The sequence below is a fragment of the Myodes glareolus genome, chromosome 18, assembly GCF_982192425.1.
Source record: "Myodes glareolus chromosome 18, mMyoGla1.1, whole genome shotgun sequence".
In the NCBI taxonomy this organism is placed as follows: domain Eukaryota; kingdom Metazoa; phylum Chordata; class Mammalia; order Rodentia; family Cricetidae; genus Myodes; species Myodes glareolus.
The window spans coordinates 10,237,372-10,262,744 of record NC_142043.1 but is presented as its reverse complement, the minus strand read 5'-3'; the positions used below and the strand labels follow the sequence as shown (position 1 = coordinate 10,262,744).

Sequence of the window (25,373 nt, the reverse complement as noted above, 5' to 3'; positions counted from 1 at the left end):
GGGTCGGGGACATGGAAAAGGGTTGGTTTGTTCACAGTGTATTGCTTTTCATTATTTCCATCCCCCTGGGTCATCTAGGGACAAATTAGATACATTAAGATTCAGTGAGAAGCATTATGAAAGTTGGGGGTTTGGTAAGGATGTAAGGTTATGCTTAGGAATGAACAGAACTAACCATATCTAAGTACTTAGATCTAGTGCTGGAGGTTAGCACAGTATCATCAGTAGTATTGATTACTGATGGAATTTCTGCAGACCTCAGCTTCCTTCTTGGTCATGCAAAAAGAATGGGGCCTTTGTAATTTCATGGTGATGTTACAAATCTCTAGTCTCACTCAAATGACTCTGAGGACAGTTGGGGCACTGTGGAGGCTTTAGCAAACAATAAAAAGACATAAAGGAAACAAGGACAAAATTGGTCTGTCAGTACCATAGGCAAAAGAGTCTTTTCGGTGATATGTGGGGTGAAAGGAATTACAGTGACCCTGCCTCCCTACCAGTAATCAGAAGGTGGCTCTGTCCCCTGCGTCTCTCCCCATCTCCGGGCAGCACCTGTCTAGAGATATAACCTAGCTTGTCATTTTCTTTCTCTCCTTTGGTTTCCTAGGTTTTTGGGTCCACTGCAATGACTCAAAGCTGGATGTATGCAGTGTCGAGGACGTGTGCAAAACCCAGGCCTACATCCTTTTTTACACTCGAAGAACAGTTCAGGGCAGCGCAAGACTCTCAGAAACCCCACTCCGAGCTCAGGTGCAGTCCAGCAGCAAGGACGAAGGCAGAACATACACACTTCCCTGACTGGGAGGCGTGCATTAAAATGTCCTTACCTTTTTCCTCATGGCTAATAAGGCCTGCACAGTAACAGATCACTGGGCTTGCCTCTCTAGGCCTAAAGGAGAGAATGCCAGGTGATTCCTGCCCTGTCAAAAAATTGGTAGTCACTTTCTTTTGAAAACATTTGAAAATTCCCTCCTTTCATAAAACAAATCTAAAGGAGTAACTTCTATGAAGATTCTTTTGTCAGTTGCTTCTGGATAATTGAGGGATCTGGAGTAGGGTGGGCAAGTGATCAGCCAGGAGAGCAGCCATGCCCCCTACTAATCAGGGTCTTTATACAGCACTGCACAGAGCACATGAGGAGGGGCCCAGAGCTGGCAGCTGGTGGAAAAGATTGGTTCCAAAGTGGAAGGTAAAGTCACAGGATTTATTCCCACAGAAGAGGTGACCATCAAGGGACACAGCTTGCTTACAAGCTTCCTTTTTTAGGAGAGAGAAGTTGGAAAGTGGAATGAGGGGCATAGGAAGGCTTTTCAGAGCTAGAGCTTCTACTGAGCTGCTGCTGTCCTCTCACTCTACACTGACGGGAGGTGAGGCCTAGCAGCCCTTTCCCTTTGAAGAGGCAGTCATAGGAGGCACAGACCAGCCAGCGCATGGTCGGGCTGCGCATGTTAAGCCGGACACTCCTGATTCCTCCTGTAGCAGGACCCTGGCTCAAGTCTGGAACCAGCTTGTGGTTTGGGTCAGTGGTCAGAAGCCTTCTCAGAATTCAGGGAAGGTGAGTGGGGATTGTCCCAGTGCCTGCTGCCTTAGGGTCTCACATTGTGTGGTATGCAGCTTCTCTCCTGCACCCACAACATTGGTGCTCACAAGGCTTGGAGCTTTTGCTTTCCTAGGAACTGACCGTGTGTCCAGCTCTTGGTTGTGGCCCTTCATGTTCTCTTCCCACTCTGCTACCCATTCTCACCTGCCCTCAGCCCATGAAGTACAGAGAGACTCCTGTCTTTTACTCTGCTATTAGTAAAAACACATCTTTAAAATTTGCTCCATTTCTAAGTGGAGTTCAAATGCCCAGACAGAAGCACAGTAAACTCCCATTCTCTCTGCAGTGGCCTGTGTGGTGCCCACAGCCTCTCCTGTGAATAAGTAGCTTGTGTTAATGTAGTACAGTTGTCACTTAAAGGGAGTTGAAGGGGTGGGGAACAGAGACAGTGAGGCTAAAGGAGGCACTGTTCCGTTTCCCGGGCACACCTGTAGTATTTACTGCTGCCCTCATTGGAGATGAACTCTCTCGTAGGCCTGCCAGACATCGCTGAGACATGGAAGAAATCAGACAGAAAACAGCTCCCTGACAGGGATGAGTGGCTAGATTTAAACTTGCTTTTTTACAACACTGTGAGGTTTCTGTATTAGCTTTTATTTGGAAGCGATCATGTATGGCATTTTTGTGCTGTTTGGTTTTTACTGTCTATTGCAGGCTTTTTTGTGAGCTTTGCACAACCTCCTTCTCTCCAGGACACTGTTTTAAAGTGTCCCGGTTATCCACGCTGCCTGAGGTTCTGATATAAAGCTGTACCCTGAGGTCCACATTACCAAGGTGCATGATGGTGATTTGTTACCATGGTAGCAAAGCCTATTCAAAAGCAAAGCTCAGTGTGCTGGTACACCCCTGGAAGGATGGCACTTGCTTGGGTGAGGCAGGAGGATTATGAGTTTGAGGCTACATTGTGAGACCTTGTCTTAAAAACAAAAATAACAAACTTTTGGGAGTAAAAAAGGAAACAAGACTGGATTGCACCTCATCTTAAACCCTGTGTTGTTTATTCTAGAAAGAGAACTTGCAGGCAGAGAATACAGATCTGTCTGTTCAGAGGGGAAAACAATCAATATAAACACTTAAAGGAAAATTAAAAGGTTCTAATTCAATTTTTTTAAAAAAAGAGTTTTGTATCAACTATCAGCAAGATTGGTAAGCCGAATGGGGACTTTATAAATGTTTAGCTGACCTGAACACCCACATATGAGATTAACATAAGTCAAAATGAGTTCTAACTAAAACTAGCTGTCTCCACTGAGCCACCCTCATGAAGGTGCCACGGCACCACAGACAGCACTTCAGGCAGCAGGAGCAGGGGCCTGAATCTCTGTTGTAGAAGCACTGTGCACTGTCTGGGCTGCTGTGCTGTGCCGTGCTGTCCTGTCCTCCCTCTGCTGTCTGCAGCGCCTAAGAGGGTTGTGTCAGTTGGCATCACACTAAACAGTCTAAAGAGAACAGATTGACCTTGACTAGCTGGCTCCAGGCCAAATGCCAGGTGCTGCTCTGCCAGCAGCAATCTCTCTCTCTGAACCCTTTGTAATCGGCTGGTGTGTTTACTTACCACTGTAGCCAGCCAAGATGAATACACCCCAGCCCTCAAAAATGATTTCTTACCTCAGTCTAGCCTGGCCCTCATGCTTGTGGTTGCCTCTAAGAGCAGCACCCATGCTAGTGCAGAAGTAGCAGGGATACCCGTGGCAGCCAGGAACTGCAGCTCTCATCAGATGGCAGGCAGAGCGCTTGCCAGCTTTAACCAGCCTCTCTGGCTGACATGGGAGGGCAGTGCCACATGGTAAAGAACTTCTAGATGTCTCTAAAAATGCCATGAATAAAGTTGTAAACTGTAGAAGTGTTCATGTGTCCTATGGACTCGATAGCAGAGTTTATTTTTGTTCACAGTGGCAAGGCTTCTGGAGTCCATGATTGTGTGAGTCCCTTGTTCTGGTTATGCCTTCAGCTCCATCCACATTCAGGGGACGAACCAATGAGGTGGGCTGGCTGGCAGTGCTCCAGAGTATGCTGAGAGTCGATAGTAGTGCAGAATGAAAACTTGGGGGTGGGGGATGGGAGGAAGCAAAGGAGATCTGAAATTTGTTTTACTGATAAAGCTTTGTGAACTAATTTTATACAATTCATAAAATTTGGTGCCTTGTTCTTAATTACAGTTTGCATGAGATTGAAAAGTTAAGGGGAAGGGTTCCTTTTTGTTATGTCAAGTGGCAGATGGATCTGTAGTGTTTAAAAGATATGTGCTATCAGATTTTATAGAACATTCTTATCTCTTGTGTATGAATGCAGATTGTCCTTACCAGCAAGTTCTTGAGTTCCTTTGTCCATAATTGTATTTATAATCATCCATCAGATAGCTCTTTCAAGTCAGCCAACATACACTACTGTTGTTCATTGCCTCTTGTATATGCTGAACATTAATGCTGACCTTTTCTGGAAGGTGACCCCTTCCTGAATGTGTACCACATCTCTATCTGGGGTTGCAGCTTATGTGTGGAAGGGTTTCCAGGTAGTTGGGAGAGCCAAATGATCAGATGTTAGGCAATCAATGGCGGTGGAATCTTCATCAATTCTGGAGTCCTTCTGCACAAACCAACAGGAAGCAGTGTAGGAAACAACCCCCCCACATGTGACCCTTTAGATTGTATGACAAACCAGTACACTGTGTAATGTGCAGTGAGTGATGCAAAAATGACGTCCCTGACACCACCACTGCGCACATGCAGCTGGGGAGGTGCTCAGTGACTGTGGAAGGTTAGCAAGACTTGGGCTGTTCACAGCCTGTCTTTCACTCCAGCCGAAGGGTTTCCGCTGAGCTCGTGAGACTTCCCCAAAGGTGTTGACAGGCTCACCATTCAAAGCGCACTTGGTACTGGGTCTCTCAGCCCAGTTCCAAATTGGGACTAATTAGGTAAAGAGTGTATCTTTGGGGTGAAATTTTCCAGGGTTACTTGATTTTTACCAGCTAAGAGTGGGTCTCTTGGGTGGTTCTTTTTGTCAGCGCTAAAGCACCTTTCTCAGGGTTGTGAACGTCATCTCTTCCACATTCCTGTCTGCACTTTAGCCGCTGTTGACTTGTCAACTCACACATGGCTTAGCAGCTGTGGGCAAGCAACTCTGACCATACTTATGCCGGCGTGTTTCCTTTAAGATACAACAGCTGCTGACGAAATAGCTTGTGCTACAGCACTTAGCTAGCATGCTTGAGACAATGGGTTCCGGATCACCTAAACCAGTTTAAAGGAAAACTGCCAAACCAGCATTATGACTTCCAAAAGCAACAGTAAAGTTACTTGAAATTATATCTTAAATTTGGAATGAAAAAGAAACTATATTTTTAAAAGCTATGTCTTAATTCTATCTAGATTCTGGTTTTCAACATAGAATTTTTTTTTAACTAACTAGAACTACTCAGCTATAGGATCATATAGCACACTTTAAGGTTTCATTCTTCAAAACAAAAAACAAAACAAAACCAGGCTGCTATTTCCTAGCTTAGCTGCAGTCATGTGGGGTTCTGCATCTATAATACAGCTTACAAAGCTGCTTCCTAGTCACTTTATGGGCCTTTGGAAGTAATGGCTTCAAACCCAAGCCTTATCCATGTATTCACAGTCATGACCCTGCCCCCCCCCCCCTTCTTTTCCAAGGCCTGGTCTCACTGTGTAGCCCTGGCTAGCCTGGAACTTTAGACTAGGCTGGTTTCAGAGATCCACATGCCTCTGGGATTAAGTGTGTTCCATGAAGCCCAGTCTCTTAATAATTTCTAAAACAGACTTCAGAGTATCTGAGACTCAGAATAAATTCTAGGGTCTTGATTCATGTTAAGCCAATTCTAGGCCTGAATTTACTCATAGTTTCTGCTAGCCATCATCACATCACACAGGTTCTTCATTCACAAGATGGTAATCCCCACCCCATATCATATATGGCTGTTAGTGGGGTGCTTGCCTAGCAAGCCTGAGGCTCAGAGTTTGATCCCAGCACCATGTAAAACCAGGCATGGTATAGCACACTTGGACTCCAACAGTTGGTGGAGGCAACAAGATGAGTTCAAGGCCATCTTCAACTGTGTAGTTAAGTTTGAGATTTGAGGCCAGTCTAGGCTACAGATATCCTGCCTCCAAAAAAAAAAAAAAAAGAAAGCTCCCCCCCCCCCCCCCGCCTTCTTTCGGTGAGTGTTTGGAAGTCACATCATGAGTTTCTGCAGTGAGCTTTGCACCTAGGCCCCAGAGAACTGACTGAAACGGTGTCTATCCACAGATCTAGGAAAGCAGCTAGCAGTAACTGTCGTCATGCAGCTTGGCCAATTACACAGGCCCTTCTCATTCGTGCCCTGTAATCCAAGACCAGTTCCAAAGGGGTCTTTGCACAAAAAAGCAGTATTTTTTCTTAATGCCCAGTAAATTGACTAAATGAGACTCTTTCTAGCACCATCTTGTCCCAGCCACAGGAGTCTCTCCACGCTGACTCATGTGCCCCACAGAACACAGACAGTGGCACTAACACGAGTCTGGGGGTAGGAAGTTGCTTCCTTGTGCCCACTAACAAGCTGACTCCACCCACAACCAGTGCTCTCTTCTGCCACCAAATCTCACTCTAACCCAACAACAGTGCCTCCCTGGTGCCTGGAAAACCCACCTGGTGAACTAAATGCCAAACAACACCAAATGGCCCCTTCCCCAGGCGTGCTCACCAGCAGTAACTCCTCAAGAATCAGCTGTGTAGCATATCTTTATCACTGTGGAGTAGGTGGTTCCCTCTCAATGTCTTTTTTCTATTCTCTTTTTTAAATGAGACAAACATCTTCATTACAATCCATGTTTGGGGCTCATTGCTATCTCGAGTGTGAAACACAAATCATGGCTTTTTGGTTTTTGTAAACTGACTTTTTACACCGTGGTTTTGAAAGAAGTTTATTATTAAAAGAATAAAACGTCTTTGTGTGCAGACTTTATTTGAAATCTGTTTTCAAGAACCATTACTACTCCTCAGGACAAGGGCAAAGATCACCCTCTGCAGAAATGTAGGAATGCACACACAGCTGTGCAGAGGCAACATTTGAGCTGAAGCAGGGGGCTGCCCAGGGGGTGGAGGTTCAGCTGCCATTGGGGTAGTATCTTGTGGTGGTCATAGACAGTAGGCTGTCTTGGGAAGTTTGAGTACACAGGAATTCCATTCTCTGCAACCAGATAACAGGTGGTATTAGAAATTTAAAAAAAAAAAACTGCTTTCACCTAGAAATCCAAGAGTGAGTATTTACACCAAGTCTTTCTCCTACTTGCTGTGAATAGCTCGACAGAATTGCTGTCTTTCAGAACTGGAATAGGCAGAGACAGAAAATTAAGTGCTTACTTGGCTACAGCCCTGGCTGAGGTGCCATCAAATCAATGTCACTCAAGTTCCTGGCCAGCCAAACTCCCGCAGCAAAGAGTCCCAAATTGAGGATCAAGTTCCTGAGTAGAAAATATATTTCATTAACCATGAGGTCACTGAGTTTGATGAAGCTAATACCATGGGAAGTTTACGTCAGCACCACCTTCTGGAGGTGTTGATCGACACTTGGTATAGTGGTACGTCCCCCAATATGAACGTGAGAATTTGGAGTTTACATCTATTCCTAACACAAGCAAAGGCCAACGCAACACTCTAACGTAACAGGCTAAAATTCCTATTTATGCGTTGGCATCTTTTCCCTGCCTTAGGTCAAGGTGATTTTTTAAAAATAACACATTCATTAAATTGTGTGTGTGATACTGCATGTTGACACAGTGCAAGTATGGAGATCAGAGTACAACCGCAGGAGTTGGTTGTCTCCCTCCACCTTGCGGGTACCAGGGATCGAACTGAAGTCCTCAAGCTTGGCGGCAAACGCTTCCACCCGCTGAACCATCGCTACAGCCCAGGTCGACATTCTAGGTATCGTGAGAACCACGTGACAGATATTTTTTTTTTAACATCAATGCATTCTACAAGCCTACGGCCTCAACAAAACAGAAAGTTACCACGAAACCACTATGTTGTCAATGTGGTTAAAAAAACAAACAACAACAACAACAAAAAACCAACTAGGATTGCCAGCCTCACTAGGAAGGGAAATACAAGTTTATGAGGATCAGAGAGGGGCCAGCCTCGGTTACCTCCGGAAATCGTTCCGATCGGTGGCGAAGCGATAGACGCCGCGGAGCCAGTCTCCCACGTTGTCTGGAACCTCGGGGGCCTCGTTGGCCGAGCCGGAGGCGCTCACTGCCATCCCACTAGAAGCCATAACAGCACCGAGCACCTCCACCGTGCTTGCGCGCGGCTCAGAGTCGGCGCAGGCAGATCGCGCAACTTCCGACTCCGCACTTCCGCCGGCCGGTAGTGAGACGCAAGAAGACCCGCCCCCGGCTGCTTCCACGAGTTTGGAACCCAGGTCGGAGGTGGAACAGGTGCTTGCTGCCCCACCTCCCGGTGCCTGGAGCCTGTTACCTGTGTAGCGCCACCATTCCGTTAATTTAAGCAAGGTGCTGACGGTGGGTGGGGATAGGGGCTAGCTCCACTCAGGAAGTTCTGGGCAGTGGTGTTTCCCCAAGAAACTTTTATACAGATTAGAGAACGTGCAATGTGGATGGGACTGTCCCGCGTGTCTGATTGCCTTCAGTCTCGGGTTTTTTACACAGAGTCTTGTTATCCTGTTTCATAGGTTTCCCCATCTCACTACTCTGATCTCTGGGCCGCCCCACTAACAAATGGTGCAGTGCTTCCTGGAGATGTCTCTGTCATCTGTCTGGAGGTTTTTGGGGGTCTTCCAGGGACCTGGAAGGCGCTGGCCCAAGAAAAAGCCTTCGGGTTCCGACTCAGAGGAAGAGGAGCAGGTGGGGCAGGGGATGTGCTCTTTGGCGTTTCCAGGAGTCTTTGGGCGCTCTCGGCCCTGCCCTTTGGACGCCCCACTCAGGGTTTCCAGAGTGGAGCTGGCGACTGTAGAGGGAAGTGTAACTTGGGAGGTGATCTTGTCATCCGAGGAGGCACCGTTCCAGCCGACGCTTGGATCGGGTTCTGTTTCCCCTGTTAGAAATGCCCATCTCAGAGTCCCCAAATCTTTGTGCAAGAGGCGGGCCAGGCTTGCGTGCAGCCTCCCGCCCCGCCCCAGGCTTGTGCCGTGCGCGCCGCCGCTGCCGCCAGTCTACCCCAAGGGCCCCCGCCTCCGTCCACCAGTGGGCGACCGCGTCCCCAGACTGGGAGCGAGTTTGGCGCCGCAGCCCCGCCGGGAGGGTTCAGGAGGCCTTCGGAGCGCGCAGGCCAGGGACGCGCGGTGAGAGCTTCGGGCCCCAAAGCTCGCGTCTGGGGGTTGCGGTGGGAGGACAGCATGGGGAATGGGACAAGGGGTTCTGGCCCGGGAGATTCCCCGCTTCTATGATCAGCCTAAGCCGCCGCCCCCTCCCCCTTTAGATCGCCCCGTCCCCTCCTTTACCAAAGGACGCTAGCCCTTCCAGTGCCTCTACTGAGCTAGAATCTGCACTCCGGTAGCGGCTCACGAAGCAGCTGGGGCAGCAGGGGCTGCCCCCAGGCAGGGCATAACGTCCTGCACCCAGAGGCCCGGCGCAGTCTTGGCAGCAGAAGTGGTTCTCGTGCCAGCGCTGTCCTTCGGCCTCTGTACAGCGCTGAGAGAAGATCAGCTGGGAGAGGTTGAGGAAAACGATTGATTGTTCATTCATTCACCCATCCATCCATCCATCCATCCATCCATCCATCCAGTAACCACACCTTATACTCATTAACTCTCAAAAAAAAAAAAATTGCCCACAGGCATTCCGATTTGGAGTTCTTTGTAATTCTTGGATTCTGGGAGGGTGACTGGCTTTGGCCAGATCCTCCATGTAGCAGGTGGCATAGCCATAAGTTGGGCCCCAGAGCTTTCCTAACTCCCAAGGCTCAGTACTGTCTTTCATGTTGATCTTAGGGTCTTTCTAGCATGGTCAAGCTCAGCACTGAGCATCTGGCATAGTGATGATTCAGGAATCCAGAAATGTTCTGAGTCCAAGAGAATTTACAGGCCCCTGTTTGCACTGGGGGAGCAGAGGTAAAGGTCCCACGTGCACAGAGCTCTTGAGTGGCCCTGGCTAGTTCCTTGTCCTCTCCCCCTGTTCTCCACTTGTACTAGAAGACCCTCCAGCTAGGAAGATGACAGCTACTCCTGCACTGCTGGCATGGGGAAGAATTCTCCCAGTGTCCCTCTCCCCTTGGTGCTCTACCTGGTCACAAGCAGGACAGCGAGGTCGCAGCAGCTCTGCATGATGGCGGCCACAGTAGAGATGCCCATCGTGGTAAAAGTAGATGAGGTTTATCAGGGCCTGACCACAGGCCTGGCAAGTAAAACAGGGTCTGTGCCAGCAGCACTGCTCACCAGCCCTGGCCGCAAACACTCCATACTCTCCTGGATTCAGCAGCTTCTTGCACTGCCAAAGCAGAGGCCCTGGGCTCTTAACCTGAACCTTCTTAGCTTCGCTCATGGCTCTTCAATCACATTTCCCAACCCCCATTCCAACTGTTCATATGCTGCAGGCTCATCTCCACCGCAGAGGCCAACTCCCCAAACCTGGCTTCCTCTTTTCCCTAACGTTTACCAAATCACCAATCCTGAAAATATTTTCCGCTATCCTCCCCCGAACCCTTTCTGCAGAGCAAAGAGAGGAGGAAGGGAAAGGCTCGGGGATGGAGGAGGAACAGACATGCTTCCTACCTTCTCACAGGTGTACCCTTCAAGCTTGGGAGGTAACAAGCGGGCCACCCCCTGTCCCATGGATTTCTGCTTCCGCTGGGCACAGAAGAGCCGCAGTTGGGTCAGTTCCTCCTCCCCCAGGGCCAGACAGTAGCGCTCCTAAAGGAAAGGCCCACATGCACCCAGACCTTAGAACACTGCTAGGATTGACATGTTCTCTAAGGTTGACACTGGCTTGGAGAGAGGCAGAACCTTGGGAGGGAATGGCGCATGTGCTTGGCAAGAAGGAAAGAGAGTTTACTCTGCTGCCACGGAGAGGGCCGTCACTCGGGACTGCACCGGATAGCACTCAGCACCATCACCAGATAGTGTGGCTCTTGTTCCCATTGAGCTAGGTCCCAGAATCACTTTCACATCTGTTCTCTCTGCTCCATAGACTGTCTTGCCTCTCCTAGTGAATTGTGAGTCTTTAGATTGCACATGCTAGGGCCCTCAATAAATACTGAACAACCATATTTCTACATTTGTGCATCCCATTCTTGATTTCAGATACCGTTCATGTCCATTTTCCCATTTGCTCTGAAGCTAAGCCTTGTGATGCGCAGGACATGTATTCCTGCACCTGTCTGTCATTAGCTGTGGAAACTCAAGCTAAAGGGAGTTGCTTCCTCCAGCTACGGGCAAAACTGAGCCTTTTAGTCATACGTTTTGAATTCTAGACCAAGACTCTTACTACACAGTAAGTTACAAGGTGTGGAGAGGGAGCAAAGGAGGGGCGACCCACATCACTGTCCTGTGGAGGAAACTGCTGCAGCAGGGTCCGAAATCCAGGCCAGCTTGAGGCTTGGTTGGTATCCAGGCAAGGTGGGCCCAAGCTTGATCCTGGAGGAGCCTGAGGAGGCACAGGAGGAAAAGGGGGCTGGGTCTTCCCTTCCCCTCATTGCCTGCCCTCCCATCTACAGCAACTCCCAAGCATTCCTCTCCACTTGAAGGAAACCCCCTCCTTCCCGTCACTAAGAACAGGAGATCTGTCGGGCACGGTGGCGCACGTCTTTAGTCCCAGCAGTCAGGAGGCAGAGGCAGGCGGATCTCGCTAACTTCAAGCCTGGTCTACAGAGTGAACAGTAGGTTCACTCCTGATCTGAGACCTGCCTGGAAGGAGTCCCCAAACACCACTCCATATACTGGAACCCCACATTCACACACTCCTGGAGCCAGGCTCTGACAGCTCAGGTGGACTCAGGAGAGGTGCTATTATGTTTGCAGGATTGAATTTCAACCCCTAAGTCCTGAAAAGAGAACAGGTCTACAGAGAGTTAGGCAAAGTTGGGGGGGGGGGTGCAGCCCCACCACTGGGAGGCTGAGGTAGGAGGACAAAGTTCAAGGGTTACATTACAAGGTCTTACCTCAAAGTGGGGGACAGAGGACAGGGGATAGCAAAATGGCTCAGCACGTAAAGGCACTTAACACCAAGCCTGGGTTTGATTCTCTGGATCCTCATGGTGGAAGACCATGAGAGCTGACTCCCGCAGGTCCTCTGACTCCACACGTGATGTGGTACACAACACACACACACTGAGTAAATATTTAACAAACTTCGGGTGGCCTGGAACTTGATACTCATACATAGACCAGGCTGGCCTTGTACTCACAGAGATCTGCCTGCGTCTGCCTCCTGAGTTCTCCTGAGTGCTAGGACTAAAGGTGTGCCCACCACACCTGGCTAATAAAGGTTTGGTTTTGTTTTAACGGAAAGAAAAATGCAAACGTCTCCTGGTTGGTAGGAGGGGAATGACGGCCAGAGGATGAGAGCACAGTGGGCTCAGGAAGAGTGGGACTCCTACCTGAACAGAGTTGTCCTCATCGCCCTCTGCTGGCTGCTGGCCTGCGTCACTGTCCGGCTCTCTGAACATAGAACTGTCCTGCTGGAGGGACCAGTCAATTCTGAACTGACACTGGTGACCGTCTGTCTGGAAAAGACAGAAGATCAGCTCATTCAGTAAGCCTTCCCAGCATGCCAGGCAATGCCAAGTGCTTCACAAGCGCCATCTCCAAGGTCAAACAGCTGATAAATGGCAAAGTCAGGTCTTTAGCCCCTGAGTTTGTGAAGTTCAGATTCTTGGGTATTACAAAGCTGGGTGGTGTAGAAGAGAAAGCAACCATGGAAGGAACCATTCTGCTCTCCCATGAGCCTCTTGGCAGGCTGGAGTTCTCCTGCTCATCTTGCCAGTCTTCCCATGGTTCCTCAGTCACCCCACCACACATACCATCTCCTCACTACACCCTACTCAGGCTGTTCCTCAGTCACCCCACCACACACCCATCTCGTCACTACACCCTACTCAGGCTGTTCCTCAGTCACCCCACCACACACACCCATCTTGTCACTATATCTTACTCAGGCTGCTCTTCTGGAGCCTGGCTGAAGGCCTCCTTGCCAGGAATCCTCCTCAGCTTCTCTGGCCTGTACCAGTTCTCCTTTTCTGAATTCTCAAAGGAAGTATAGTCAGTGGCCCCAAATTAGTACCAGTGTCTCATCTAGTCTAAAATGCCTCAAGGGTACAAGAAAATTCATTCTCTCTGACCAAACCCATAGCCCCTCACAAACCAGACAAGCCCTCTTCCACCAAGCTATACCACTTGTCCTTATAGCAGCATGAAACAGGGGCTCACAGAGCCAAGGCTGGCCTTGAACTCCTGATCCTCCTGCCTCAACCTCCAAAGTGCAGAGATCCAAAGCATGCACCACCACACCCCACTTTATAGCAGCAATTTTAATGACTGGTCCCAGTGCACCTCTTTAGGAACAGTTGAAATGGGATCACGGTGTCTTCAGGTGGGACTCACTACTGATGCAGAGAAAAGATGGACTCCGCTCTGGATGAGGTTGCAAGCTAGTGAGTGGGAATGTAACCAGAGAGAATAGGATTCATGCACCTGTATTCTGGGTGAAGGGCTGGGTTGTGTGGAATGGTGACAGCTGGAGCAAACATTTACAAGTTTATTCAGTGTCCGCGACTATTCTAGAACTTTATATAATACATCCATTCTTGCCGTCCATTGAAGCAGTTTCTTCTACGCTTTTACAGTTGAAAAACCAATCAAACAAACCATTGACCAATGAGCAAACTACAAAGTTTGGGGAGTTTTAGGAGGTCCCCTACCTCGGGGCAGCAGCTGGGCTCAGGAGAGCCAACAGTGAATCACTAGGCTTTGGGGGAGACCTGAGGTTCCGTGTATAACCATCAGAGCGCCACACAACCGCATGCACACCCCCAGTCCCCCTTCAAATATTCAGTGCCACCCTTCCCTCCTTCCTGGCTCCACACCCACCTGTTTCCTTCCTGTTAGTCCCTCAGGGCAGGTTTCCTGTGGAAGGTGGCCAGGATGGACGTCCACACTCAGGGGTAGGAACAGCCACACCCCTTAGCAGCACTGTTTCAGCTCCACAAAACAAGGGGGAGAGGGGGTCTCTGGGGCCCTAGAATGGGGCTTGTACCCTCTTCCGGATTAGTTCTAGTTTGCATGGAACTCTCTGGCACAAAAATAACTCAGAAATCAGACTTCTACCCGTCACCCTTCCTGTCCCTCACCTCTGAGCAACCTGATTCACCCCCAGCTACCATTGGACCCCATCTTACTAACACGCTGGTTTCCTCCCATAGTTTCCCTTCTCTCCTTTCAGATAATATCGGGTCAAACACTGGCTCCCGCCTCTCGCCCCAGATGCAACCTAACTCAGGGGTTCAACCTTCCCAAACAACACCCATTCTTGGAAAGATGAGCCCCAGAGGTCCTAGGCACTAGCGAGCAGTAGAGTGGGAAGGCATCTCTGAATCAGAGGGCAAAGGGAGGGAAGTGTACGTTTCCATCAAGTGGCCTCTCAGCAGAGCCCCAAAGTTTTCCTAGGACTTTGCGGGCCACCCGAGTTCTTACCGAGTTCACTTGGGGTCCCTGTCTAGCTGCTGGTTTAGGAGTGAGGTCTCAGCCTGGCAAAGCGCAAGCACCCGGGCTGTTCTGGTGAGACCCGCCGTCGGGCCACGCCCCCAGTGGCCCCGAACTGGGTGCTGCAGACTGAGGAAAGCGTTCGTGGGTCTCAGGGCGGGAAGGGCGAAGGTATCCCCGGACTTGGCGACGCGCTGCGCCACCGCCAAGCCCAAAAGGTCGAGTCTGTCGGCCCGCCCCCGGCTTCAGCCCCGCCCCCTCTGCGGGCCTCTCCAGCTCCTCCCCTCTGTCCCCAGTGTCCCTCGCTACTTTCCCTCCTGGATTCCGAATCCTGTCCCGCTTCAGTCCTCCGATCCGCTCGGCTATCTCTTGTGATTCTCTTCTGCTAGAGAGATTGCTGACAGCTCTGCTCCCCGCCCCACCCCGCGCCGGGCCCCTCTCAAGACAGGCCACGCCCCTCAGGATTCCCAGCCACCGGCCCCGAGCGCCCTCTGGCGTCTGCGCATGCTCTCTGCCCCCGACTGCAAAGTCCTCCAAAGGGACCTTCTAGGCTGCCTGCCGGTTGCCCCCGCTCGGGTCGGCCGGCCCGCAGCGTCTCGTTGGTGCAGCCCGCGACCTCCGACCCCGCGGGAGCGGGGCGGGGCGGGGAGGCCTTAGCTGCGGGCGGGCGGCGGCTGCTGCAGCGGGACCCGGGAGCGGGGCCCGGCGCCGCCCGGGCCGCGGGGCGATGTGAGTCGGGGCGCGGCGGGGCGGGGACCAGGCGACTCTACCGAGGCCGTGTCGCGCCGCGCCGCAGTCTCCGCTCCTATCCTAGAAAGCCCCAAGCGGGCGGGCTAGCGGCGGACCCGGGGGCTGGGGGCGGGGATGCAGGCTCGGAGCGCGACTGCGACCTCCGCATTCCGTCTGGGTATCTAGAAAACCTGTAACCAGTTCTGCCTCTCGCTCCCCAGACCCCACCCTCTCCCCTTCCCCTGGTTACACCTTCGGGTCTCCAGGATTCCGCAGAACCCCCTCACTCACTCTCCCAACCTCTTGAAATACCCACAGGCACATCTCTTCTCCCCTCAGTGACCCAAAGGCTTCCGCAGTCACCATCCAGAAATTCCTCAGCCTTTTCATTTCTGCACCATGCCCAAACCCAGAATCTTTGCCCATCTCCCAAGGCTTCCAAAACATTTTCAGACCGCATACCTCCATCTAGTGCCTACCCCTAATCCTACCTACCTCAGAGCAGAGCCTCCCCCACCCCACCCAAAGTAATCCCTCTCAATGAATTATCTAATAATGTGTTTGAAATCTCAAAGAAAAAGAGGGGAGTCGGAAAGGTGCAACCCCTCCCCCATCTTACATCCAGTAGCTCTCGACTTCACATCCCTTCCCAACACCCTGTTGATGGCTTAAGCCCCCATGGTCTTTTCAGTCCCTGCCTTTAGCCTGCACACAATTCCTTCAACCTTCTTACTCCTTCCAAAGAATTAACCAGACCAAGAGTGTGGGGTTCTAGAGTCGTGCAGGGCTGGTGGGGGGAACACTGGGAAGTGCTGTTTTCCTGGACCAGGAGGGATGGAGGGATTTCAGGAATTTTCTTAGGAGTCCTGGTTTGTTGATTCATCTACCTAGGGCTCAGATGATCTGAAAATTTGCCTCTTGTTGTAACTGTCCTTTCTGACACTAGGAACAGAAAGCCTGCCCTAGTGGGAAGTGCTTCACTAATAACTGCTTCTAGAAGTTACTTCAGCTAGAACTCCCATAATTGATGGATGTTTCCTCAAAAAAGGGGGAGGGTCAGGAGTTGGAGATGGTGAAGGGAGAATGACAAACCCTCTCCCAGATATAACTACAAAACGTTCTAGAATGTTGGTTTTCAGAATCTTAAACTGGTGCTCTTGCTGAACTAGCTAGCATATTGTTATTGTTCTTCTGAGAAAGAAAACTTTTTATAGGGTTGAAATTTTCTACAAGGTCAGGTGGTGGTCTGAGCAGCAGGGTTCCGAGGGGACTCCAGTGACAGCTGCCAACTAGAGGTGTTGGGCTCCTCGGAGTTCATTGTCCTTGGTCCTAGGGAGTTCCATCCAGAGCTGCAAATCTATGGTCTTTCATCGGAGATCGTGTTGTGTTCATTGGTCTTTCTAGCTGGACCCAGGATCCACTAGGACCTGGACCAGATAAACCCAGGTGGGAGACACTGATAAGTCTGTTCCATGAAGAGTTGGGGGGCTGAGGGTAGGTTTCCATTAACGTATGGTCTCTGTCTCCTGTGCTAGGTGAGCCCCAGCTGTGACCCACAGGAATCCAGGTGACTTCTCTGCAGACCCTGGGCCATGACACCCCTCCAAGGACAGGGGGAGTGAAGTGGGAATCCTTTCCCATGCCCCTCCCAGGGTCGGCTCCCCAATGGCCTGGGTGAGGTAAGAACTGCGGCTAGGTGTCAGTTTTGTAGAGTTTCTTAACTCGGGAGGAATGTAGGAAACAGGTCACTGGGTTGTTAAAGGTTCTACCACAGCAACAGAGGCTCCTGGATAATCCACTACCTTGTGGTTTTTGCAGTAAAATGAACCTCTTAAAACTGCTGGCTGGACTGGGCAGTGGTGGCGCATGCCTTTAATCCCAACATTTGGGAGGCAGAGGCAGGCAGATCTCTATGAGTTCAAAGCTAGCCTGGTCTACAAGAACTTGTTCCAGGACAGGCTCCAAAGCTACAGAGATACCCTGTCTCGAAAAACCAAAAATAAAAATAAAAAGCCCTGCTGTCTGGGCCTCGGAATGTAGCTCAGCAGCAGAGCGCTCATGTGGCAAGCACAAAGCTCTGCATTGGATTTCCAGCACGAAGAACAAAATCTCTGTTTGGGTTCTGTCCATGTGTGTCTTGTTCCCTTAGGTCACAGAGGTCTAAGTGGTTTCCTCTCCATAGTAAGGCAGAAACCTGTCTGTTGTGATGTCTTCCCATTACCAGTAGCCTGAAGGGAAAAGCCAGCTAAGGTCTCCTATCTCTGCTCCAACCTTTGGGAAGGCAACCCGGCCTTCTGTGAGTTGCTTTCGTGGAGTGCTGGGAGTTCCATCTGGAGTCTCATAGGAAGTACCGACTGCCGAGCTACATGCTTAGCCCCAGCATTTTTTTTCCTCAGTGAAGAAATATCTATCCAAGGTTTTTTAAAAAACCATGCTAGTTTGAGCCCAACCTGGTAGTATTTTTACTCCCAGCACTTGGAAAGCCGAGACAAGAAGATCTCTGTGAGTTCCAGTGTTCAGTCCTTAAGTGTGGGTTTGCCTCTTTTGTTGTTTTGTTTCAATTTGGTTTTTGTTTTTTGCAAGACAGGGTTTCTCTGTGTAGCCCCAGCTGTCCTGGATCTCTCTCTGTGGACCAGGCTGGCCTTAACTCACAGAGACCCGCCTGCCTCTGCCTCCTAAGTGCTGGGATTAAAGGTGTGCGCCACCACTTCCTGGATTATTGGGTTTTATGATCACAGTGTACTAGCAGTTTACTTGAAGAGAACACCAGAAGTACTCCTTTCTGGTGTATATTAGGGTGGAGCAAGGGAGGAAAGAGAGAACATGGATGGAGTGAAATGGGTAAGGTGAAAAACGAGGGGAAGAAAACGGAACAAGATAGTATCTGGGACAGCCAAGGGACACTGTTTGCTGACTCCAGATGAGGATCACAACTGTGACGGCCACTCCCCATGCCCCTTATAGCTGTGCAGCTTTCCAGTCAGTCACTCCACAGGTCAGACCCCTGTGTGCTTCCCAGGCCCAGCTGACTCTCAACCTCTGAGAAGCTTGCCGTCCCCCACCTGTAGGAATCCTTCACTCATTCTAACTTAAATTAATGTTTATCCCAAGCGTGTTTGACCACGGGTTGAGAGAGCATTCCCTCAGGGTGTGTCTGTGTCACACAACCTCTTGGCTGGAGGACGTGCTCACAGTGTGGTGTCTGCTCAGAGCTCCTTGGCAGGGTGACTGGTGACCTGCTCATCCTTGTCTGTCCCTAGGGTGGAAAGGCTGCTCTGACACCATGGGGAGCTGCTGTAGCTGCCTGGACAGAGACAGCGTGCCACACAACCACCCTACCAAGTTCAAGGTACCCAGAGCCTCTCCCTGCTCGAGTTCCCAGGGCCTGTGGAGTTTAGGCCTCCAGTGTCTCTCGGGAAGGAGAAATGACAGGCTGTGGTGTGGACTCAGTAAGGTGCCCTGAGCTTGCTCTCTGACATCTGAGGTGGTTTGCCGGGGGAACCTAACCCTTGTTTTTTCATTTCTGGTTGTTCTTTCCCCCCACCCCCTTACCACCAAGAATAATGTGTTTTAAAGAGAGCATACATAGCCCTGAAGAAACACTGTATTGGTGTTTTATGAACCTTAGCTCCCTACATCCCACAGGAGGCGCCTTCTCCTCACGCTGGGGTTTGTCAGGGCCAACGTTTCTCCTTCCCAGCTAGAGAGGGAGCCCTCAGCAAGTTTGCAGTTTGGGTATTGGAGGACTGCTGTATCTGTTCAGCAAGTCTTTCGACTTTGAATCAGCAGTTAAACCTTTCTTTGTTGACATCCTGGCCTTTGAAATTGAGCCCTAGGAAGTTCTTGAGCATTGGACAGCTAACCACCTGGCCTTGGGGGTCAACAGGTGACCTCTCTCCTGTCTACAAATGTCAGAGCTGAGAACCATAGAAGAGATTAGAGAGACAGTCCCCATGGAACTGTCATGCCCTATGGCACTTGTCCGTGTGACCCAAGGGGGCCAGTATACCTGTGCTACAGCTAAGAGCCACTCAGTCTGCTGGCCCTAACCCCGCAGTCACTGTCTCCCAGTGGCTCAGGGTCCCTTGCATATACCCACAGTCACTGTCTCCCAGTGCTCAGGGCCCCTTGCATACCTTCTTGGGCTCTTTGCTGATCCTGTGTCCATTCTTCCTGCAGGTGACTAATGTGGACGATGAAGGGGTGGAGCTGGGCTCAGGGGTGATGGAGCTGACCCAGAGTGAGCTGGTGCTGCACCTGCACCAGCGGGATGCTGTCCGCTGGCCCTACCTCTGCCTGCGGCGCTATGGCTATGACTCCAACCTCTTCTCCTTTGAGAGTGGCCGCCGCTGTCAGACGGGCCAGGGTGAGTACCAGTCTGCCCTCCAGGACAGGGACATGAGCTTGTTACAGAATTGGAGTGTGGCCCTTCACATACTGACATCAGACATCAGACTTGGTGATGTTGCTCAGAGCAGGGAAAGGTTCAGGCATCACTGCTGTTCTTCCTCGAGTCTTGTGGGAACATTTGGTGCACATCCATGAAGTAGCCAGGGCTCCTAGGCCAGAGTCTACCTAGCAGAGACAAACCACTCTTCCTATTGTTGCTATGGTTTCAGGTTTCTACTGCCCTTACAGTAGAAAATAAAAGCCTTCCTAGCTACCATGCCATACACCCTGGATCTCATCCATAGTGGAAGAGAGGTCAGGAAGAAGACCAGCTGCTCTGGGCTGAGATCTGGAGAAGCAGGAGCTTGGGTCTCATATACAGATTAGCCTTCAGGAGCCCAACATTTGTGTGCCATCACCTGTGGGCAGCGGAGAGTACTGGATCCCCCTGAGCATCTGCCCTCTGCAGCCAGAGGTCAGGGACTGGCAGGTTGTTCCATGAGGCTGAGGTTAGGGCATGAGGTTTGGGCTTGTCTATGGTTCAGATGTGTCTCAGCCCCAGGAGTCCTTGAGATTGTGCTGCAGGCAGACAGGTGGAGGAGATCAGTGTCTCCTGAGACAGCCGCAGGCCAGTGAGTCTCCTGGGTTGACTGCTGTGTGGCCCTTTCCTCCATGCCCCTCATTCCTGTAGTTCATGGGCACGAGAGGGCACAGGAGAACATGGCGTGTGAACAGAGAGATGAGGCAGAGCCGCTTGATCTGCACTTGGCACCTGAGGGAGGCTGTCCTAGATTCCAGTGCGGGGGCTTCTCCTGATACCAGACTTTCTCTGTCCCCTCCCTCCCTCCTCTTCTCCGTTCCCTCCTCCATCTCTCACCGCCCATCCCCTTTGAGATGGTCTTGTTATATGTAGCCTTCACTGGTCTTCAAACTCATGGTGAGTCTCCTCTCACCTCTCAAGTGCTGGGTTCACAGAAGGGTGTCACACCACCTCTTCCTGTCTTTTCCGGCTTTTACATTTCCTGCCCGAAGAGCCGTTTTTTCTTCCCCATCTCTCTCATTCTGTTTCTACAAACTTCAGTTGCTCTATACTCGGGCGAATGGACAACACTATAACAGTAATATAATATGCATTGTCCATATTTCCACTTAATTGTATTTATTATTATTTGGGTGTGGTGCTGGGACTTAACCCAGAGTCTGTGCATGCTAAGTAAACATTTTACCACAGATTCTACCCTTCCCCCTGGTTTTTTTGAACAGGGTTTTAATGGGTAGCACAGATCAGCCTTGAACTTTGTGACTACTTATGAAGGTGTGGTGCCATATCTCGTAATATATCTATCTTTGCTGTGAATGTGTGCCCAAGGTGTCCCCAGAGCTGTCCCTGAATCCCATGATCCTGTGTTGCAGAGCCCCAGGCTGCCATCTTTAGAGCCATTGAATTCCAGGTGCTCAGCCCATTCCTGTCACTTTGGGGTCAGCTCAGACTTGGAAGGGCTTAGAGGCTGATCATAGCAGGAGCCGCAGGACCGCCTTGCTGTGTTTCTCTTCAGCTCTGCCCATCTTTTCCCTTTGCACCAGAACCCAAGCTCTGCAAGGCCCCATGTGTGGGGACAGGAGGCCTTTGCCTTCTGGCTAGCCCGTGAGTGACCTGTGAATGATAAGAGGGCATTGGGTGGAGCTTGTTTTCCCTGGAGGGCAGGGAGTAGTAGGTACAGGAAGATGAGGGCAACTCTCTGTGGTTTTCGCTTCACCCCGGAAAGCAGCCATCCTTATGAAAACAAGCATACCTTGGGGAATATGGCTGCAGTGCTGGACCTTGGGAAGATAGCAGCAGGTAGTGTAGGGAGACAGGTGCTGTGGGTTCATCCCCTTCCGCCTGTCCCTCCAGGGTCTCTGGGGTTCTGGAATGCCCCGAGGATGAGTACTCAGAAAGGAGAGGCACAGGGTGGAACTGAAGTTCAGGGACATTTCCTTTTGACTGGCTGATGTTTCCTAGCCGCTTAGGTTTGACAAGAGCCTTGTTGCTTTTTTGCCTTCTCCAGGGATCTTTGCTTTCAAGTGCTCACGGGCTGAGGAAATCTTCAACCTGCTGCAGGACCTTATGCAGTGTAACAGCATCAGCGTGCTGGAGGAGCCGGTTATCATCACACGGAACAGCCGCCCCCCAGAGCTCGACCTTCCTCGAGGGCCCTCACAACCCACTGGTAAGGAGACCCCCACCCCAGGAACCATGAGTCTGGGAGGCCCACGTCAAGCTGGCAGGTTGGGGATAGCAGGGTTGAGCCAGCTTTCCTGGACATTCCCCCATCATGAGAACCATTCCTGAGGATGGCTCAGTGCTGGGCAGGGCCAATTGGGTGACTCAAGCTGGAGCTGCGGAATCCTAGGCATTGGGTCGACTAGTGGTTGGGAAGCAGACAGGAAGACGTTGGGTTGCCATAGAAACAGCAGTCTGGAGCTTTTTGCTTCCTCTGTCTACTGGGCTGGGTTACATACAACATATACCTCTCCTGACTTACTGGTGCAGCCATCTCTGGCCATGACTGTGTAGAGTTCCCACAGTCTGTGCTTGTTGGGTCTCTGACTACACAGCTACTTATTGCTCTGCATTCCCTGGCCGGATCTGGGGGAAATAGGAGGGACAGAAATGGTCCCTGCGTCTGTGGTGTTTATGTGGTGCTCAGTGGCAAAGCCTGACTGCAGTCATGGGATAGTCCCGGGGTGACAGGTGTACCTTCCGTGTTTAAAGTAAGGCTGTGATGGAGTGGGAGGCTGGGTCAGCCTCCGGCCTCAGGGTGACTTCAGAAGGCAGGCCAGGGCTTCCAGTTCATTGTGGCTTAGTCACACTAGGAGCCTGGAGAGTGTCTTGCCTTGCTGTCAGAGGAGTTGCAGGGCACCCCACAAATGTGTGCATCGGATTGTAAATGATTGTCAGGTGGTTCCCATACCCCTCCCCTTGGCTGCCACCTCTAGGCTACACTGTCTCCAGCCTCTCCAATGGCTGCCCTGGCTGCCCTGGAGAGGGCACACGGTTCTCCGCTCCCCGCCGACCCTCCACAAGCAGCCTCCGACATCCCACACTTGGGGAAGAGTCTACCCACACCCTCATTGGCTCCGATGAGCAGGTGCGCATATGGTAGGCTGCACTCTAGGTGGGAAGGGGAAGAAACCCTGCAGGGCTCCTTTCTACCCCCAGAAGGGTGAGCATGTTGGGAGGTTTAGAGGCGGCAGAAGAAACGTGGCTCTTTTCCTGTTCCTCTGGTTCTGTCCCACTGCCTTTCCCACCCTCCTAGTCCTTAAACCCACTTGTTCCCTTGGCATCTTTCCCCGGCAGTCCCACACCTATGTCAACACACCAACTGGTGAAGAAGACCACCGCAGGAGTCGCCACTGCCTCCAGCCACTGCCTGAGGGCCGGGCACCCTTCCCACAGACCCGGGTTTCCGACCAGCGGGACCCACAGGTGTTCTTACAGCCAGGGCAGGTCAAGTTTGTGTTGGGCCCCACCCCAGCTCGGCGGCAGGTGATGAAGTGCCAAAGCCTGTGTCCCAACATGCATGACCCTCCCCATCACAACAACAATGAGGGCCCTTCTGAGTGCCCAGCCCAGCCCAAATGCACCTATGAGAATGTCAGCGGGAGCTTGCGGCAAGCAGCTGGCTGGAGACTGAGCCCAGAGGAGCCAGGGTGGAGTGGCCTGGCCCACCGGAGGGCCGCACTGCTGCACTATGAGAACCTGCCCCCGCTTCCTCCTGTGTGGGAGAGCCAAGCTCAGCAGCTGGGCCGGGAGGCTGGGGATGATGGGGACTCCAGGGATGGGCTTACACCATCCTCAAATGGCTTCCCCGATGGTGAGGAGGATGAAACCCCACTACAGAAGCCTACCAGCACCCGGGGCTCCTCCACCTGTAGCCACAGCAACTTCCCTGTCCCACTGACCCGCCGCCGAGGCTCCCCAAGAGTCTTCAACTTTGATTTCCGCCGGCCTGGCCCTGAGCCCTCAAGGCAGCTCAACTACATCCAGGTGGAGCTCAAGGGCTGGGGCACAGACCGTCCCAAAGGGCCCCAGAACCCCGCAGTGTCCGGAGCTCCTGGGCCCACCCCACACCCTGCTCGCAGCTCAGACTCCTATGCCGTGATTGACCTCAAGAAGACCGTGGCCATGTCCAACCTGCAGAGGGCTCTGCCCCGAGATGATGGCACTGTCAGGAAGACTCGGCACAACAGCACCGACCTGCCTCTGTAGACCTGGTCCTCCCCCGCCCGCCTCCTGCAGGGAGACCTCCACCTTACCCACCAGCCCTGGCCTCGGCTGCTTTGCAGACACTGGGGCAAACCAGATGCTTCTATGCATTGCTGGAGTCCCCACAGATGTCAGCCACTGAGTGTCCAGTTCCCCAACCTGGGGAGAGAGGGTGAGCTGGAGTGGAGGGAGCCATGGTGTAAACTGTGAAGGGTTCCCAAGGTTGCATTTTGCACCCTTCCCTAATGTCCATTTGTCTAGTCTGTCAGCTGTCTGTCTGTATGTGTTTTCTCTTTTTTCTTTTCTTCTTCTTCTTCTTTTTTTTTTTTTGGTTGAAGTTTTGAAACATTTTGTACCTGTTGGTTTTATTTATCAGTTTATTTTTCTATTTATTGTTTTAAATGTAACTTAACATATTTATTATTAATATAATTATTTTTAAATTCTGGTTCAGTGAGTCTATCTTCTTGTGCAGTCTTTCCTGGCAGGGGTCTAGATAGGTAGAACGGGCAGGCTTGAGAGAGATAGGGCTTCATTCTGGCAAATGCGGGGTGGTTGTAAAGTTTGGTCATTTCTTTTTCTTCTCTAAGAAGCCTAAAACTTACAGTTACCAGGGATGGATGAGCTCTTGCAGAATAAGACCCCATTGCTGGGAGCCCAGATGTAGAGGGAAACTGGAGGAAAGGTTCCCCAAGAGATGATGTTCTCATCCCAGCTGAAATGGACCAGGGAGGGGAAGAGAGCCATTTCACAAGACTCTCCCCTGCACCCCTCCAGGCAAGCCCCTGGGGGCTACTGCTGCCCCTTAACATGTTGGCCCAAAGGTAGAGCACAGTTGCTCCTCAGCTACCCCCAGCACAGCTGAGCCCAGGCCAGAAACTTCACACAGGATTTTGCTAAAATCCCAGAAGTAGCCCAGGGAAAACCATATGACATTTGCCCAGCCTTCCAGCTTGTTGTTGGAGGCTCTTTTGGAGGACTGCCCCAGGATGGAGCCCCCAGGGACCTGTACCTTAGCTCAGGCCCAACAGGCCCAGCGGGCTCCTGCCAGCCCCCATCACTCAGGCCACCTGGTGCCCTCTTGTGGCAGGGACTCCATTCTTCCTCAGGCTATTTGTGCCTCCTCCCTGTGATGAGCTCTGAAGCCAGAGTGAGCATGAGAGCCAGTTTGTCCAAGAGAGAGACAGGTCTTTTCTCTGGTGCTCCTTGTGTGGCTCCCTGTCCTGTGCCGTGATCATGTGGCCCTCCCCATCAAAGCAACAGTCCGGGATGGGGCTCCCCGGTTTTCCTCTGCCACGATCTTCTGCCTGGAGATTAGACTGAGAAGGCCCTCATGACAAGTGGATGTCACCTGCACTCTCTAAAATGCACAAAGAGGATTGGTCACAGCAGGATGCAGGAGGAGACTACTGCCTCACCCAGGAGCTCCTGGCGGCAGACCCTTCTCCCTCTTTCCCCCAACCACCGTTGTTCTCTGCACTGAGGGATAACCCTCTGCAGATCAGACTGGCTTCAGCACTGTGGCAGGGTGTTCCTGGCCTCTGCAGCCTTCTGTGTCCTCAGCACATGTCCCTGCTCTTGCAGTCTCTCCAAGAGGGCTTATGTCCAGACACAGGAAGGTCAGCCGGGGGCTGGGGGCACAGGGTGGAGGCAGATACAGCTGTGCCAGGGTCAGGCCTTAGGACCCTAACCACACTTCAGCAATTATGAAACCATGCTGACAGAGTGGCTTTTCCCTTCCCTTCCTCCTTCCCTCG

The 25,373-nt window shown here is 51.5% G+C and overlaps 4 protein-coding genes and 1 long non-coding RNA gene across 28 annotated transcripts in view; 3 read left to right on the top strand and 2 right to left on the bottom strand.

Annotated features, from left to right (window-relative positions):
* The window catches only part of Usp49 (ubiquitin specific peptidase 49), a 65,643-nt gene extending 59,894 nt beyond the window's left edge, over nt 1-5,749 (top strand). For all 9 annotated transcript variants that reach the window (XM_048445383.3, XM_085679255.2, XM_085679254.2 and 6 more), the window contains one exon: nt 608-5,749. In XM_048445383.3, the coding sequence (XP_048301340.1) occupies nt 608-798 (191 nt within the window). In that variant the 3' untranslated portion in view covers nt 799-5,749. The remainder of the gene's footprint in view (nt 1-607) is intronic.
* A 754-nt stretch (nt 5,750-6,503) lies between these two features.
* On the bottom strand, nt 6,504-7,996 carry Tomm6 (translocase of outer mitochondrial membrane 6). The gene is made up of 3 exons (XM_048445413.3): nt 7,744-7,996; nt 6,959-7,059; nt 6,504-6,785 (listed from the first exon to the last, which is right to left on the bottom strand). The coding sequence occupies exons 1-2, from the start codon at nt 7,869-7,871 to the stop codon at nt 6,963-6,965; spliced, it is 225 nt and encodes a 74-aa protein (XP_048301370.1). The 5' UTR covers nt 7,872-7,996; the 3' UTR covers nt 6,504-6,785; nt 6,959-6,962.
* Nucleotides 7,981-14,659, bottom strand: Prickle4 (prickle planar cell polarity protein 4). 14 transcript variants are annotated; one of them, XM_087897927.1, is made up of 10 exons: nt 14,241-14,656; nt 13,638-13,673; nt 13,152-13,198; nt 12,700-12,794; nt 12,149-12,276; nt 11,089-11,196; nt 10,326-10,463; nt 9,838-10,041; nt 9,057-9,261; nt 7,981-8,650 (listed from the first exon to the last, which is right to left on the bottom strand). In XM_087897927.1, exons 5-10 carry the CDS (start codon nt 12,215-12,217, stop codon nt 8,328-8,330), a joined length of 1,047 nt encoding a protein of 348 aa, XP_087754053.1. In that variant the 5' UTR covers nt 12,218-12,276; nt 12,700-12,794; nt 13,152-13,198; nt 13,638-13,673; nt 14,241-14,656; the 3' UTR covers nt 7,981-8,327. The 14 variants fall into 14 exon arrangements, with proteins under 14 accessions (XP_087754053.1, XP_087754054.1, XP_087754050.1 ...); XM_087897928.1 differs by having other exon boundaries at nt 12,700-12,787; XM_087897924.1 differs by having other exon boundaries at nt 13,101-13,198; nt 13,638-14,656.
* LOC148119074 (uncharacterized) lies at nt 8,645-9,406 on the top strand. The gene is made up of 2 exons (XR_015735429.1): nt 8,645-8,897; nt 9,035-9,406. It is a non-coding gene; the product is annotated as an uncharacterized LOC148119074 (long non-coding RNA).
* A 186-nt stretch (nt 14,660-14,845) lies between the features above and the next one.
* On the top strand, nt 14,846-24,064 carry Frs3 (fibroblast growth factor receptor substrate 3). 3 transcript variants are annotated; one of them, XM_085679256.2, is made up of 7 exons: nt 14,846-14,978; nt 16,514-16,657; nt 18,239-18,327; nt 19,158-19,344; nt 21,416-21,577; nt 22,347-22,498; nt 22,708-24,064. In XM_085679256.2, the coding sequence occupies exons 3-7, from the start codon at nt 18,262-18,264 to the stop codon at nt 23,617-23,619; spliced, it is 1,479 nt and encodes a 492-aa protein (XP_085535382.2). In that variant the 5' UTR covers nt 14,846-14,978; nt 16,514-16,657; nt 18,239-18,261; the 3' UTR covers nt 23,620-24,064. The 3 variants fall into 3 exon arrangements, with proteins under 3 accessions (XP_085535382.2, XP_085535384.2, XP_085535383.2); XM_085679257.2 differs by lacking the exon at nt 14,846-14,978 and adding an exon at nt 15,016-16,424; XM_085679258.2 differs by lacking the exon at nt 18,239-18,327.
* The last annotated feature ends 1,309 nt before the right edge of the window (nt 24,065-25,373 follow it).